This window comes from Dysidea avara, chromosome 2 (assembly GCF_963678975.1).
Source record: "Dysidea avara chromosome 2, odDysAvar1.4, whole genome shotgun sequence".
Classification (NCBI taxonomy): Eukaryota; Metazoa; Porifera; class Demospongiae; order Dictyoceratida; family Dysideidae; genus Dysidea; species Dysidea avara.
In genome coordinates this window covers 28,038,606-28,056,411 of record NC_089273.1, presented here as the reverse complement: position 1 = coordinate 28,056,411, position 17,806 = coordinate 28,038,606, and the positions used below count along the sequence as shown (strand labels likewise).

The 17,806-nt window shown below is 37.7% G+C and overlaps 1 protein-coding gene across 2 annotated transcripts in view; it reads right to left on the bottom strand.

Moving 5' to 3' along the window:
* Window positions 1-17,806, bottom strand: part of LOC136244144 (uncharacterized) — a 60,767-nt gene that overhangs the window by 24,195 nt on the left and 18,766 nt on the right. Inside the window, exons 3-6 of one of the 2 annotated variants that reach the window (XM_066035663.1) lie at window positions 13,292-13,678; window positions 6,908-7,010; window positions 6,635-6,845; window positions 3,424-3,592 (exon numbers count right to left, since the gene is read on the bottom strand). In XM_066035663.1, coding sequence (XP_065891735.1) covers window positions 3,424-3,592; window positions 6,635-6,845; window positions 6,908-7,010; window positions 13,292-13,678 — 870 coding nt within the window. The remainder of the gene's footprint in view (window positions 1-3,423; window positions 3,593-6,634; window positions 6,846-6,907; window positions 7,011-13,291; window positions 13,679-17,806) is intronic. The other variant, XM_066035666.1, reaches the window with a different exon arrangement.

Here is a 17,806-nt window from a genome sequence, read left to right as displayed (position 1 = left end):
AATACTGGATTCCCCAAGGCCGAGCACAAGTAAGGAGTATACTATCAAGTGTGTGATACGTATTTTAGAAGTTTGAGGGATCATCATTTCAGCTGCCAAATATGCCACCATGGCCAAAAGAAAGGGTGTCACAGTCGGAACTGTTTCAGTTTATTGGATTGGATTACCTTGGAGCTACACATGTTAAGCTTGGAACAGAGCTTTAAAAGGTTTGGGTTTGTTTATTTACATGCTTGGCAGTACGAGCAATACACTTAGAATGGATATTGGATTTGACTGCAACACAGCTTCTTAGTTGTCTTAGATGATTTGTGTCTCGCCGTGGGAAACCTGATTTATTTCTGACAATGCACCACAATTTGTGAGTAAACCGGTCTTATCACCCATTCAGCAGATTCGATTTTTCACCCAGGACACAAAGCTACATGAATAAACTATCTAATTCCACAATCAAAATCAGCTAGACTTGAGTGGTCTGGTTTTGCTGGCTGCTTTTCCCAAACCCAGTGGCGATCCGTACATGTGGTGTGGGGCCTTAATGGAGCTCTGGTCAGTCTGGAGATGACTGTATGTGGCTGTACAGCTCTGTGGTGTTGAATACGTGCTTCTGCTATGAATTTCCTTTCATTATAGCCAATTTTGAGACCTCAATGGCCCAAAACTTGGCCTAATTCATCCCTACACCTTCCTTTTCAATTTTTGAACACCATCTTGCCTGCCTTCCAGGCTCCCGCCTCCCAACCATTTTGCAGCTCGCCTGATACAGTCAACCTCGGTTCAAAAATTATCTAAAATGGTGGGAAACTTAGTTGTTGGCTACTTGCACAGTGGATGCTGTGGATGGTAAGGAATTGGTGTAAAACGTGTGAAAATTTGGTACACATAGCTTCAACCATTGGCGGGCTACTACACACTAAATATTTAAAACTAGTGTTTCTTGATACTTTTAAAAAGGCGATAAGCCTGGTTTTCTCAGACTGGGTCACATTTAAGCTAACCAATACAGCAGTGAATATTCAGTGAAGACAGATATTTCAGGACAAAGATGTTCTAAGTTATATATCTTCACGAAAGTAAATGGAATTTTACCACTGCCCTTGCCCCTTGGCAAGGAGGACTTTATGAGAGACTTGTAGGCATGGTGAAGAGATCAATGAGGAAGGCCATTGGCAGGAAGCAATATTCTTTGGAACACTTTTGACTGAGATTGAAGCAGTATTGAATACTAGACCACTGACCTATGTGTATGGAGAGATTAGCTCTGGATTCACTCTGACTACATCTCATTTCTTGACAGGTTATCGAAAACTTGGTCTTTGCCCATCAGCGGATAGTGATTATTGTGATGATCCCGACTTTCAGATTAACAAGGAATCAGCAACAAAACTATAGAGACTTAGACGAGAGGAAGAAAACAGTTGGATTTATTTTGGAGGATTTGGAAGGATGAATACCTTTTAAGTCTGAGAGAAAGGATTCCTCTTGTTCACAAACAGTCAAAGACATGTTATTTGTGAGAACCCAAAGAAGGTGATGTGGTCATCGTTAAGGATGACAAGCTGCCAAGAAGCAGTTGTAAATTGGGAAAAGTATAGAAGATAATTAGTAGTAAAGATTCAAAGGTTAAAGCGGCAGAGATACAATTGCCTGGACATCCTACTGTCACAACAGCAATTAATTATTTATTCCTGTTAGAATTAAATGAAGCATCTACACTACTGCACAAGAGGGTTTAAACAAGGAATTATGTTTGATTATATTTTCATTCTCCTGGGAGTGTTGTGGAGTTTAAGCTGGAGTTCATAATTATAATTCTTTATTATATTTATGAACCTATGACAATTACCAATTATTGCCATGTTTGTTTTAAATCATTGGTCCTGACACAATCCCGATACAAGTTGGAGCAAGAAAAATGCTCTCCTTCACAACAACTGTACTATAGTTTTAAATTTAGTAAGATCACCACAACATTATTGCTTCAGTACTTTCTTACTTCTGCAGCCTACATTGACATATTAATACGTACAGTATGTATTGTAATTATTCACAACATTGAAACTAGGATATCGTGTATCTGCATCTACATTCAAATTAATACAAATTTAATCCCTACTTCATTCATTCAACTTAAAGACTGTAAAATGTGTGATAAATGTAAAATTCCATTTTGCTGCAGCTATGATCATATGTGCATGGTTAACAATGGCTACTCATGTACATTTATAGTAACAGGTTTACTGGCTCAGATTGGCAATTCACTTTCTGATTCATGCATTCACTATTTGTAACTATTTCTGAGAATATTTACCTTGTAAGTATTGAGAAATGCTGGAGAAATTCAGAGTGTTGTAGCTCACCAGTGGTTGAAGCTACGCGTATCAAATTTTCACATATTTTACAACAATTCCTTAGAGCATCTGTGGGGTGACTGTATCAGGCAACTCCAATAGAGGTAGTGACAAGGTGGCAGTGGGAAGGGAAAAGGGTTGTTTTCAAAATAGAAAAGATATGTGTAGAAGTGAATTGGACTGAGTTATGGCTAATTCAAGGCTCAAGCCTGGCTAAAATGAAACAGTACAGGCCATTACCCAATATCAAAGAGCAGTGTGCAAAATAACTTTTCAGACATGTCCTGACATACTGTCAGGACATTGTGAAAGTTGAGTGTACTTCAAGCAATTTGACTGGACATTTTAACTTTCGTTGTTTCTCCTTTCCTGTGTTTTTACCAACTTGGGTGTTTGTTTCTGCCAAACATAGGGGCCACCATTATATACAATGCATAGCTGAGCGCTACTCAACCACTAACACTGCAGTAGCTATTTTCAAGAGTAAGTACTAGTCAATTAGAAGAGCTTCTATGGAATCGATTCTGTTACAAGGGGTTTTGTAGGAAATGAGTCAAAAGGACTTCTGTCAAGGCCTTCTACTTGCTTTACTTTGCTTATTGCCATGACATAGAAAATATAGTAGTAATACGATGCATAAACAGATGCACTGTTATCTTATTGATTCTAGCTTAATGTATAAACTGGTTGTACAAGTGAACATGAATACCACAAGATAAAGTACTACTGACAATCAGGTTATAAATACATTTTTACTACTTCAGTACAGGTGACTGATGCAAGTAGACTTAATTGCACAACATAGTAACTGTTAATCTCAGTGTACATCTTGGGCATACATGTACCTTTGTGGTCACCACAGACTAAAAGTGCATGAATACCATCATGCCTTCCTACAATTTGAAAGGACACTATTCCTTGCTGTAATTTACCAGAAATCGTCCAGTGTCCAGTCGTTATTTTCTACACTGCAGAACCATACAGTTTCATACACCCATGCTAGAGTGAGTCATGGTAGATTATTCATTTACTTTAGCTAAATATGTAAAGGTAACAATTATAAATTACTCACCAGCCAAGAAACACTCTGAGGATGAATATATCAACTCTCTTTTTTCTGAGTCATATTGTATGACTGTGATAAAATCCCCTTTCTTAACTGATACTGGTTTTGTCATATCTATGAATTGTGCATATCCTTTTAATCTGTTCCAGTCAATCTCTATCATTGCAAAATCAAGCTATAAACAAGAAAATTAATTTATATAGAAAACGATACAATAATTTTACAATAGATGTTTTTTACTAAAGCAGGAATCTGCATAGTAACATTACGAAGCACAGCAAATTTAAAGCATTTATTGTGCATTTATTTAATAAATTTTAATAATTAAGACTCATGGTAGTGTGTCATGCAACCCAAGAAGTTGGTGTGCTGCATTAATGCATTATTTAAAATGAAGAACAATAACATGATTTTGACGCATACATATAACTCCATGCTACAGTGTACTGATTATCAACCCACAGCATTTATATAGCACATATGTAATTTGCCCTGTAGGTATGACAACAAATCAGTCCTTCTCTTACATTATGATACACGACTCTTTATTCAAACCAAACTTGGTACTGAGATTCATCTTTGAATCCTTCTTACATGTGCAAAATTTCAGTGCATGCATGTTCCTTTACAATTTATATGTAGCAGTTTTTGTAAACAAAATAATATTATAAAGAAGATGAAATTATGTACTAGGACTCATATTTTGGAAATGCTGGAAAGATTAGGCTCAACTTTGATGTGCAGACTATACTGAAGGTGGAGGGAATTTCCACAGCAAAATAGTCTTGTTTCATAATAGTATATGTGGATAGGTTAACCACCATAGCTCAAAGTTTTGTGGTTGGAAACAAATTGGAGTATAACAGCTATGGAGTATAATGTGAAAACCGATCATAGGTAACAAGCACGCAACCTAAAATCACAAAACAAAATCTAATGCTTGCTACATTTACAGGACAAATTACTTATAGGAATGTTATCAAATTTGTTGCGTGAATCATCTACACATCACAGCTAAAACCTTTTGTGGTTGAGGTGAATCAGTGTTAATGCAAAAACCACAAACATAATAAATTGTGAACAACACTTCCTAATAAAGTAGTCACCTTAATAGAACAGTCATGAAGAAATTTACAAAAGATAAACAATAATATTACAAATCCATTATTTTATATGGACAATACAACAATTGCCACCACCCTGCTATTCCTGTGAAAGACAGGTAAATACCCCAACAGCCAGCCATGGGGCAGCTTTACTTTGAGGCTTGCAAGTACTATCTACCAAAATGAGCAAGCTGTGAAAAAGGGTGCAAAAATGATTAGTGTTTTGCAGCCATTTTGTCTTTTGATTTCACAATTTTTCACCTTGACTTTTTAAAGGGCTGCACTACTTTTCACAGCTTGGCTGTCTTTTTTTATCCAACAGTATAGTAGTGGGCAGGCAGAATGGGCAGGCAGAATGGGCAGGCGGGCATGCAGGTATGCAATAAATAAGTAAACATAATTATTTTGTAGCAACATATTGGCAGCATTTTGGACCACATTGAAGGCACTATTGTTCTTGGTTATACCTAACCACTATACAGCCAACGCATCAGGTATGGATTTTTTTGTAAGAAAGTGCAAATCTTTATGATCATTAGTATCGTTAGTATACACTGTACTGTACGATGTAAAATTACTTTTTGTATAATGTAATGCTGGTGAACCATCACATACTGCATCAAAGGGAAGAATGGTGCTAGATCCATTACAAATTAAAAGTTACTCTAAATGCACGCCTTGACTATCAATAATTATTACTGAAATGCAAAGTAGTCATTCCACATTGTTTTCAGCTACTGTACGTATGTTTCACCTGCTCTATAGTCGGTATGCACTCACCTGAGCCCCCGCCAAATATAGTAATATCAAAGAGGTAAACACGCGTTCACTCCCAATGGTTTTGTACTGGAACAAGGATTTTTTTCATGTTGTAAACATGTTTGCTTGCCTGAATCGTCCATACTAAATGTATTTTAAAACCTCATAACTCACTTGTTCTTATCCATATCAAAGCACGTTTTTGACTAACAGTTCCAACATTTAAAGGGCTTCACAGTGCTACTAAATGTTTGGGCAGACAGTCCATGTGACAAGAGTTATTAACAAGAAACAAGGGCTCAGGTGAATACAAACCGACTATAGTGGTCTCCAATAACTAGTGCAGTAAACAGAAACTATGTCTAAACACATTAGTAGGTGAATGAGCTGATGTTTCCTTGTGTGGTTGTTCATTGCATTGAGAATAATACCCAGCTGACTGTAACAGAGAGTTCAGTTTTATTGTGATCACTGCATAGTGTTTTATTGCTCAACATCAGAATAATTTTGAGAAAAAAACGTAATGCTAAACAGAAACAGGAATAATTCTGGAACAATAGAACAATTTGCAGAAATAATTTTAAACTCATCATAACTTTTACTTGCAATGCTATACGGCATTAAAATGAGGAACAGTTCAAGACGTGCCTCTATACAATCAATCCAGCGAAGAAATTACAACTAAATGTGAACCCTGATTATTGGTTACAGAAATACAATGTGGCCATTCTGCTTCAGTTTCAGATACCCCTGTATGTTCTACTTGTTATACAGTATTAAAATGATGAACAACGTGACACCTGAAATTCATGGAAATTAAAGCACTGAAGCCACTACGCATCACCACGAATTAAAACCTTCGTATGTGATAGTGGAAAATGCAATGAAACACAAATGAGGATAAAGGTACGTAATGCAAATCTATGCACTGTAGCTGTTGCGGTTGGAAAAAAAAGGTATGTCTCAGGATGTTAAACAGGGAAGAAATCAAGCCCATATTATAGTCTTTCCAGAGTCGAGTTATGCTTCAGCCTTGACTGGAGGCATCAGTTAATTACTCAGTCAGGCATTTGGAGAAAATTCAGTTAAATTCTTTTTTAATTTCATAGAAACATGTTGAAAGGGTTTGGGGTTACTCTGAAAAAATTTTTTTTTGGGATTGGCTATGCCTAACCACTACTGCCAACCTGTGATGAAGAAAATGAGACTATATTTTTGGATGATATTTTGGAGAAGAAAGCTCAACCCCTAACTATAAAGTTGTACCATACTATATGATAAATATTTTAAAATGTAATATATTCCACCATTCTGTGTTGCACCTTTTCTACTGTCCCACGTCATTTAAATACCTTTTTTTTGCGACTAGATGAAAATGAGTTTTTCACCATACATGTAAGTTCTTTCATACTCAATTGCTCATCACTACCATCAAATCCAATCACACTATCTGCAGCAACTTCTTCACTATCAAGTGCATGACAGTTGGTCACCAGAACATATGAAGGCTTCCCATGCAACTTTACATATCCAATAAAACCAGTTGCTAAAGTCTTCTTTGTGCTATAATACATTCATATAATTATGATGACAGTGCAAAATTTGTGTAGTATCAGTGAACTTACGGTCTTTTGATCCAACAAATGGCTTTTTGAACACCTTTTCTTGCTGCTTCACCGACATAGTCATTCCCTGCATCGTAACAAACTCTTCTATACATTCTTTTACCTACAATAGAGATAAAGATGGTGTACATTAGTGTATCAAGATAAGCAGTATTGTGTTGGATGATCTGATAAGCTGGGATGTTACACCAGTGTGTTACAACCAGGAAGAACATTAATATGCTATTTTCACACATGCCTACCATTGTGCAACATACGTACCTTAGTAATAAATGATTTTTACAATGGGTAGGCCTGTACCATTGATAGCTTGCACAGAATGTATACTAAAATTGAGTAGAGTGCCCCAGTAATCACTTCAAAATTTAGCTAAACTTCTTGGTTTTACCCAGGCACATGCATGGCATACTCCTGCCTGAAATATTCTTAGTACATAGTCTGTGTGTGTGTGTGTGTGTGTGTGTGTGTATGTGTGTGTGTATGTGTGTGTGTGTACCTATGTTTGTCTGCTTGGCACATTATATTTGTGACTACTTCTGGGAAAATCAGTCTTATTGCCTAATTACAGGTATTAAGAATGATTGTTTAAAGTATATAGAGTGTTGTAGCTTGCCAATGGTTGAAAGTCCGGGTACCAAATTTTCACACATAATTAGTGCGCTGATTCAGTATGTTCAAAATCATTTACCATACAAGTAGCCAACAACTAAATTTCCCTCCATGTTAGATAGGTTTAACTTGAGGTTGACTGTGTCAGAAGAGCCCTAGCTCAATAGGGGTGGTGGTAGTGGGGGCCAAGAGGTTTTCAATCACTGTAGTTAAAAGCTTATATGGCATAGGGATGATACAGGTGCCGTTCATGACTGAAAACAGGCTAAAATGTGCAACACAGGTCTACTTTCAACATCACAGAGCTATATACCCACATACAGCATTGATACAGTCTGGCCTTGGCCAGAACTGTGTCAATGCACCTGACCACTCACATATTGCTTATATGCCTTGCAAATGTGGAAAACAGCCAGCAAAAGTAGACCACTCAAACTTGGGTGATTTTGACAGTAAAACTTGTGACTGAATTTTGGAAAAACATTCCAAATTGAAGTTTCAAGGTAAATGGTTTTAAAGAATTCAAGTTGTCAAGAATAGTAAGCACGCGTATGAAATTTATACAAGATTTGCATCAATCGATTACCTTTCAGACCACTTCATCGCTGCTTGTAGTTTCCCGCCAAATAAGATAGAAAATCACTCGAAGTCAAGATACGAGATTCAATGGTGGATCCAGGATGGGGCATTTGGGGAAAATTCCCCCCCTCTCCCCCCCAACCCTCTGTGGAAGAGCCATACAGTGTACTACTTTACTATACACCTTGTCATACCAAATCAATTTACATAACTCATGAAAACTGCATATTACCACCATTTATTGCAAACCCACCTGAAGCACAGCTGTCAAACTGCCACTTAGCACCTTTGTACTTTCTAAGTGTCTCTATAATAATTATCGTGTTGCTGGTGTTTAAGACTTCATAGCCTTTTAACACTTTTCAAGACTTTACAACCATCTGCAAAGGCCATAATGACAAAAATAAACCTACCAAGTAGTGACCATTGCTCCTTAAAAATACAGCAACTAATACTGAAGAGAATCTGCTCTTACAGCTTAGCCTGTTTGTGCCCCTCCCCTTGCCAGCTCCTCGATCCTCCCCTGAGATTATATGGCTGTGCTGGCTTCTTAGTGGTTGATATGCAACAAAATCAACAGAAACAATTGTTTGGCTAACATTATCAGGCCATCCACCAGTAAATCACTGATTCTTGCCAAGCCAGATCATTCAAAAGGCCTGAAACTGCCATTTGAGCTCTCCACACCACCCACTAAAGATGTCTGTTAAAACCAGCCTCAGGTAGTTTGTAGTAGTGAGAGTCAAAACTAGTAGCATGATAGCTATCCACTGGGGGTGTATAGTGCAAGTCATCAAGAATGTCCAAATATTTATCGCACAGTAATCGCACTCACCAAGAATCGGTAACTCTATCTTTTTCGCGAGTCGTAGGCACTACTGTAATGAAGTCACGTATCGATTTTGACGTCAATTGAGCGAATGGTTGCTAATGTATCACCTGTTTTATTTTAGCCAATCAGATAGCAAGCGGCATCTTTGATATTTGCGGTTGCCATAGCACAACCATGCGCATTGCATCACAACAATAAATATTTCGCACCTTCTGTTGCTTCCTGTCTGTTGTTTGCTCAATTCAACAAGCTGGAAAATGCATATGTCAAGAAAGCGCAAGGTGTCCCTAAGGGAAAGGGCTTCTGAAATGAATAAGTTAAAAGTTGAGAAGCGTTTGAGTTCTGGTGAGGTTTTTCGTGAGGAGGTCAGAGCTGGAACGTCGGAAGAGATGAGTGAAGATACCAGAGAAGGCACTAGTGCTGTCGACACCGTTCCATTTGAAGATTTGCCGGCACCTTTAGAAGAAAATAGTAGTGATGAGGAAGCCAATGAAGATGAAGATTACGAAGGTTCGATGGCTGAAGACGAAATTCACGCTATATTTGAGGACTGGGTTAGTGACATGAAGCGCACAGATAAGCAGAAGGTAACGATGATAGTTTATGACAACTACATCCAGAGGTTTGGGTTAACCAAGACAGGAGCTGCAAAGGAAACTGGGCTACTTTTTAGAGTGAATGAGAAGACGATAAGAAGGTGGAGAAAAGATTTTCTGAGCAACAGTGGAGAATTTACTGAAGATTCCAGAGGAAGACACAATAGGTACCATGTGATGATGGACGAGCAATATCGAGATCTTACTTTAGAGTGGGTTCGTGGACATGCATCTGTGAAGGGTATGCCGAACATGACTGCTCGTGATTTTTGTAATTGGGCAAATGGGACCCTGTTGCCTTTGGTAAGGGAGCACCATCCTAGCATACCAGCCAATGTTAGTTTGAGTACAGCTTGTAGGTGGCTCCACAAGCTAGGGTTTCAGCCCTCCAGCACCAAAAAGGGTGTCTACATTGATGGGCATGAGAGGAAAGATGTAGTCGAATACAGAACCCTTTATTTGAGGCGTTTAGAAATTTTGTCCAGTACTCATGCACCCCCACCTCTATGTACAGATGAAGTGTCAGAGCCTTTTATCGGGCCCCAACGTAGACACTTAGTTTTGCTTTTTCATGACGAGAGCACATATCATTCAAACGAGGATCAGGGCTGGATGTGGGCTGAGAAGGAAAACCAGTTAATTAGACCTAAAGGGCAAGGTCGAGGGATAATGGTAAGCGATTTTGTTGATGAATTCAATGGCTTGTTGAGGTTAACGATGGAAGAGTTCGAAAGAGGCAAATTAGAGTATCCTGATTTAAAGCAGACAGCCCGTGTGCTACTGAAGTATGGGGCTGAGGGTGAAGGTTACTGGAACAGTGACAAATTTATTTCCCAAGTTGAACATGTTATTAAAATTGTTAAAGTTAAGTATCCCAGAGAGTTGTATGATGTGATTTGGCTTTTTGACCATAGTTCTGGTCACACAGCTTTTGCTGATGATGCCCTAAATGTAAACAGAATGAATGTACGTTCTGGTGGGGCACAACCAAAGATGCGGGATACTATGTGGAGGGGTAGGGTACAAAAAATGGTACTCCCTGATGGTACGCCTAAAGGGATGAAGAAAGTTTTGATTGAGAGGGGAATTAATGTGACTAAAATGATAGCTGAACAGATGAGAAATGAACTTTAAAAAATGCCAGATTTCAAGTACGAGAAAACCAGGGTTGAAACATTATTGCATTCAAACAATTTTAAAGGTTATTTTATTCCAAAATTCCACTGTGAATTAAACCCCATAGAACGAGTATGGGGACAAAGCAAAAAGTTTACCAGAGCTCATTGTGATTATTCATTTAAGGGGTTAGAAAATACACTGGACGAATCATTAGATACCATTCCACTGAACACCATAAGGAGATTTTTTAGGAAAATGAGGGACTACTTAGCAGCCTATAGAGAAGGGTTAACTTTGGGTCCACAAATGGAAGCTGCTATAAAGCAGTACAAGTCACACCGTAAAGTCCGAGAATAGATAATTGAGCTTTTAAAACTTCTTGTAAATTCATTACACTAACTAATTTTAAATTTTTTTTTTCAGTGCAATTTTTGTATTTATCATGTTCTAATTATAATTCAAGTTTTGTAACCTTATGTTATTGTAGAGTACAGATAAATTGTAATTTATATATGTAAAAAAGCTGGCATAACTTTATGCCATCATTAAAAATCAATATTATTTTTCAGTGGAAAGTTTCCTCCTACCCATAGCTTGGTGGCACTCAAATGTTAAGCTGGCATCTAGTACATCTGTTGAGAAAAATTGAAATATGCATATTATTAGATATTCATGGTTATTACATCATGGAGGTGGTTGATGATGTCACAAATGTTCCAACTTCCTGCTGTGTGTAGAGTAGCTGTTATGTTACCATATTTCCAAATTTGAAACCTGTAAGTGTTTCAGTGGTGGAGTTATGGTCATTAAACTGTCATAGGCCATAAACCACTAATTTTGGACATTTATAATGACTCGCACCGTATTTAGGTTTGATTTTACCTGATGTGTGATTTGGAACAGTTTTTGTAACATTTGGTCACATTTGATAATGTGTTCATGTGGTTTAAGTTTGTGTTTGTGGCGAAAAATCAAACCAGCTGATATGGGCAATAAAACAAATTTTCCCAGACCCAGCCATGTTTAGCCAAAACGTCCAATATGTGAGAAATGAAAACTGTATAAAGTTTGCAGGGGCGGAGAAATAGGGGGTGGAGGGGCAACTGCCCCCTCTACTTTTACCAGTAGAGGGCTTTTTACAATGTCCAGTTGCCAAAGTAAAGCATCTATTGTAGTCATTAGCCAACGTACTTTACCTTGATTTACTGGAATTTGTGCTAAAGGTTATGCAAGAATGGAATACTGCATGTATAAGTGCTGGGAGTGCACAAAATCGATATACTCTAATAAATCAGACACTTAACTACTCTAATAGAACATTCAGCGGAATCGTATAACTTCGTCCTGCTATGCAATTAATTCAAAATGTCATCATCAACACATATATCTATACGTAATCAAAAGCATAAGTCTGTCTGAAATGCTTTCATTTACTGGTGTGTCTAATTGTACAGTATCTTAATGACAGTCATTGCCATAATATTATAGGAATATCCTATTCAAATACCACTGAAAATGCCTTCTCTGCCCCTGAAGTTTGCCTTCAGCAATTGTATGTCTTGTTCTGAAGTGGCTTATGTGCTGTACAGGACTGCTCTGTCTCTCAAACTTCTCACTGGACCATTGCCTATATCCGTATGTATGGTGGCTTTCTTCAGTCTCTTGGTAATGTCAGAGTACGCCATGCAGTGCAACCATAGTACCACTTACTAGCTATTTTGTTACATAATTCCAATATTTATGGAGATGTAGAAATCACATATGTAGTGGCTGCCTAGCTAACCATAGGGTACTTGACCTTGCTTAAATCAAAGGTCAAGTGCCTTCCCATTAATTGTATAAATCATTCCCAGTCCTTCTGTTAGTTAACACTTTAACATCCAGTGCCAGGGGTAGGGGCAAGGAGTGTTGGTTTGAAGTGGTTACCCTGGGAAAAAGAATAACATAGAACCTCAAATTGAGTTAGTATAGTTCTCATACTACATTTATGGAATTATCGATTGTGGTTTTTTGGCAATGATTTTGCATCTTCAAGGATGTTTGATGCTTAAAAGCCAAGATAAGTGAAACAGATCCATTCATTTCTAGCCTTAAAATTCCTGTAAGATCGAGATACTCTAATAGAGCAGTCATCTATTCTAATAAGGCGGTCACTTGCAGTAAAATTCAACTTTAATGGTTCGTAACACAGGCATTCAAAGTGTTTATTATCTTGACCTTGGTGCTAATATAGCACGTGGCTTTGCTTTACCAGTAAGCTATCTAGTTATTCAATTTTAAAGATAATCCAGCTTCTAGCTTAGCCTTAAGTAGTTAGTTTTTAGATTATCTGCAGGCAGTGAAATCTTTGCTGTTTTGCTATATTATATATATATATAGCTATTATACTAGGCTAGGATGTTTAAAACTGTATTATATGATATTGACAAGAATTCACAATGATATTATTAATATTGTAAGGGGATTGTATGTAACTTCAGTGCAACTCCAAACACCCAGCAATTCAGCAAAAATTAGTCAAAGTGACATGTAAAATGAATACAAGGCCAGTACATCCAATCATGGCCCAAGGTTACTTGGTTATACCCAGCAAAATGAGTACTATGTATATTTACACCCCTCCTCCCGTACATACAACATCTTAATTACCGATATTCATCTTCATTCTGATTTCACTGGACAATTTTTTAATTTCATCATCATCTCCACTATTAAACTTACTAAACTCTTCCATTACTTCAAGAAGACGATTTAAACGTGAATGGAAATTTTCACAACTGATCATCTTATCAAGAAATTGGTGTAATATTGTTGCTTGTTCTGATGGTGTTGGATCTGATTGTAAAGCATCAAGTTCATCATCAGTAATGATCTCTCTAAAACTCAGCATGCCTAGGAAAACTACATCATCCACTGGTAATGTTTGCAAAAGCTTGTTTTCAAACTCTCTAAGTGTTTCTGGTGTAGGATCGTCATTGCTGTCTTCACTCAAAGTGCTGCTATCATCTATACTCCAGCCATATTCCTTTGCAAGTTCTTCAAGGACAAGTGCAAATGCATGTATGTAGGTATAGTTACAGATTGTATAATGATGCTTTTAGTAACTATACATCCATACTCTATGATTACCTTTCTAAAATAAATATGACTCACACATGTATTGAAAATCATGCAGGTATTTGAATTAATGGGTAGGTACATCACTAAAAGTATGCCAACGTTATGTGAAGCTTGCTGCATCATTCGTTCCTGTACTTAGCATGCTCTACCTGCATGTCTAAGCATTCAGCAACACTGAACAACATTAATTTTGTGTTTTATTTTAAATACCTTATAATGATGAGACATGCACTGAAAAAATCATTGCAAAACACTGTAAAAAGCATTGAGCATATTTATAACCAACAAAAATATGTGCTACTATGAAACAAGTTAGCTCATTTTGAACAGAGAAATGCTGTAGAAAAGTCAGAAGTAGAGAAATATTTGAGCAGTGATCTAATCAGAACAGTTCATGAAATGAAAAGAAATTCCTTTCTTGATGAATAATGGCTGAAACAATGGGCTAGTAAGGTGAACTGTGCAATAATGAATGTAATAAATTACAATAACTGTATGGATGTTTTATACATATCAACATTTTGATATGTCTCTACACTTCATTATCCTTATAGTGTGACTGAGCTTGAGAACACTGAACATATGGGAACAAACTGCAAAGTACCTACTCTCATAGTAGAATATCCTACTCAGAGTATGCTACTCTCATATACCACTGTAGAAGAGCGTATCATGAAGTTATGACGTAACGACAAGGTGTTGTGGTTTCTGACGTATGAGCAGCCGTAAAAGTGCAAGAATCATTAGCATCATTTCACACTTGCACCTCTCAGAATAGCCGTATTCGCGAATGGCCTAGCAAGAAACGCCTACTAAGCGGTCTTAACCCATGAAGGAAGGATTGTAGTTCGGTTAGAAACACTTTAAGCTGAAGATGATTTGGTTACTAGCGACGTTGTTAGGCATGCGTTCAATCGACACCATGTTCAACTAATGACATCATTAATTATACACAGAAAAACGGGCGAACTCAGAAGTTCTACGTCATAACTTCACGATAGGCCCTTCTACAGGAGTACATGAGAATAGGATACTCTCCTCAGTATATATATATTATCGTAGATCCTTTACACCCCAGTATAGGAATCACCGCATACTTGCTGTACTTACTTGTTGGACTATCCGCACCGTTAATTAATTGGTGTTGACTGGAAGGAGAAAACTCTGATCCATTGTTCTGTAGTAAATTTGGTGTTGTTTGATACAGTAATCTTGTTCTTTACTTCGAACAAGGCGGAAAGGTGATTGTGGACGCAAAAGCAGTGACAAAACTTGCTGACAGACCCAAGCGATTAAAACTTTGGCTAGCTGTAACTCTGGAATTATTCACTCTATGAGCGTCAAATTCAATCTGTAAGTATAACTTGGGATAAGGAATCGAACCAGTGAAGTCATTAGTCCATATCTCCGTGTTCAAATCTTTCCGTTTGAATGGTGGCGACAAATTTTGGCTAGCTCTACCCGCCTGAAACAATGTCTTCTTAACCTTCAATTTTGTTTTGTGTACTCATCCTTCCTTTGTTAATCGAACTGAAGTAAACTCATTGCCCGCACTGTCCACTAAACAGAGAATTAATATGTTAAAGTCGAGTTACTGATGCATCAATTCATAGATCTCTTTGTAGAAAGGTGTTGATGGAGGTGCGGATGGAAGTGTTAAAAACAAGATTCCAATCCCGGGGGTGTAAAGGATCTATGATATTATGAACTCTTGCTTTTACGAAAACAATTTCAGTAAACCAGGCGCGCGCCCACAGCCGGCCTTCGCCTGGTTTCAAAATAGGATTTGCGCTTCTATTTCAGCTGTACCTTATCCAAACTATTTACATTTGGTGTCAAATAATTGCTCTGACTATAAGGAACAAGATGATACTTGTTTGGTATCCATAGCTTAATTTGTTCTAAAGTTATCATCATTTTACTGGACAAAACTGTCATTTATTCCCACCCACGCACGCACTTAATTAATTTTGGTTTAAGCTATTTATTGCTCGTCTAATGATAGTTTTCCCATGGCAAGGGACATTTTTATAACAAAGGGTCATAATGAAGAATAGAAAGTGCATGTGTTACCATGGAAACCAAGAAATAGCGTAGCTTTATATGCAATTCGGTTGTTTTCATTCTCTATTGTCATGAAGATGGATTTAATTCTTTACAATTCCAACCCTGACACCGTACAAATTAAGTTAATGTACACACACAATGACATTCATTATAATAAAATTGTACTTTAACCATGGCCATGGTAGTGGAAAATTTATTCTCTTGCATATATATATATATACCACTTTAGCGTGGATGTTCAAAGGCGCCACTCGGTGTTTAACTCTCATATTTCCCAGGAAATATCAAGATATTTCCCGGGCAATATCACGAGAAAGCGGTTTGCAATGACTTTGATACCCAGCCAGTTCAAAGAATCGATGCGCTTTGACTCATTATATTGAGCAACATAGAGCTTTGTATTGTGGGACTCATTTTTGTAGTAGTTGCTAAGCTTAGTACATAGGCTAAGATAGACTAGTTGGTTGTTACGGAAGGTTAATGAAGGCATAAAATAATCGTTTGGGTGATTGTGGATGCATATTTCTACCCACCGTGTATCAGCCTTTGAGCAGACCACAGGACAGCAAAGCTACTACTACATTGAAATAGGTTAGTAACTTACAGTCCTAACTTAATATAATAACTTACAACTGTCCCAATCGCAAAGTTACGTAGTTGGCTTAACTTAGTACAAAAATGGTAAAAATATAAACTCCATCCCACAATCACAAGGTTTCTAACATTGTGTGTTGAAGCATAGTAACGTATTAATGACGTTTTAACATATGGACAATGTTTTGATGGCTATTAGCCCACGCTATTAAACCACGATCAATCTTCAGATGCTACTGTATAAAACAAACGGGATGAGTTCTGGTTAGTTCTTTCACCTATTAGGTGAGTGCGCCCCAAGTGATATATATCACTTATACCACGGCTGCTTGGGATTTTGCTGACATATACACTCGCAGCCCTCAGGCCTGCGGCTGTCGGGCTTTGGGTACAGAGGGCTGCAGCCCTCGGGCCTATGGCCCTCAGACTTTGGGTGTTTATATCAGCAAAATCCCTTGCAGCATGACTTCTCACATGTCATTCACCAAAAATACAAAGCTGAACGTGAAGAAGGAAACTTTTTATCAAACAGCACCAACAAGCAGCAATTCTTGGAAAGAAATCGTAAAGTATACTATGCTTCAGGAGATGCTGATAGTGATAATTTTACAAAAGCAGTAGAATTAGCCAGAGAAGTAGACACTGTGCTAGTTGGTGACAACACCGATCTTCTTGTATTATTGTACTATCATGCCTGCTTGGAATCACACAACATATTTTTCGAACCAGAGCAAAAGAAAGCCACTATAAAACCCAGGTTGTGGAACATAACTGCTGTCAAAGAGAAACTTGGCTTTGAAATATGCAACAACATTCTCTTCCTGCATGCATGAATACTTGGACATTGGGAAAGGTACTTCCCTTAAGTAGTTCAAGTCCAGTAAATAGTTTCAAATGCAGGCCAAAGTGTTCATTGTAGCAACATCTACACCAAATGACATCATGGCTGCAGGAGAGCAAGCACTAGTGGATTTATACAGTGGAATCCAAAGGAAGGATTAAACTATCTACGCTACAAGCGTTTTCGTGAAAAGGTAGCTAAAAGTACCACATCTGTTCTTCCACAAACTTTGCCACCTACTTCAGCTGCTGCTAAATATCACAGTTTCTGTGTATATGTCCAAATGCAAGAATGGAAGGTGATGCCAGTGAAATGCAGCCAACTGCATGAGGGTGGAATGACTATAATTATGGTGAAAAACTGATGCCTGCATGTGCTAACTGATTTATCACCTACTCCAGATGAGCTGTTGAAAATGATTAGATGTAACTGCCACATTGACTGCAGCATCATGAGATGCACTTGCAAGAAATACAATGTGAAATGCTCTTCTGTTTGTGGCAACTGCAAGGGAACAGGCTGCACCAACTCAGATACCTCAG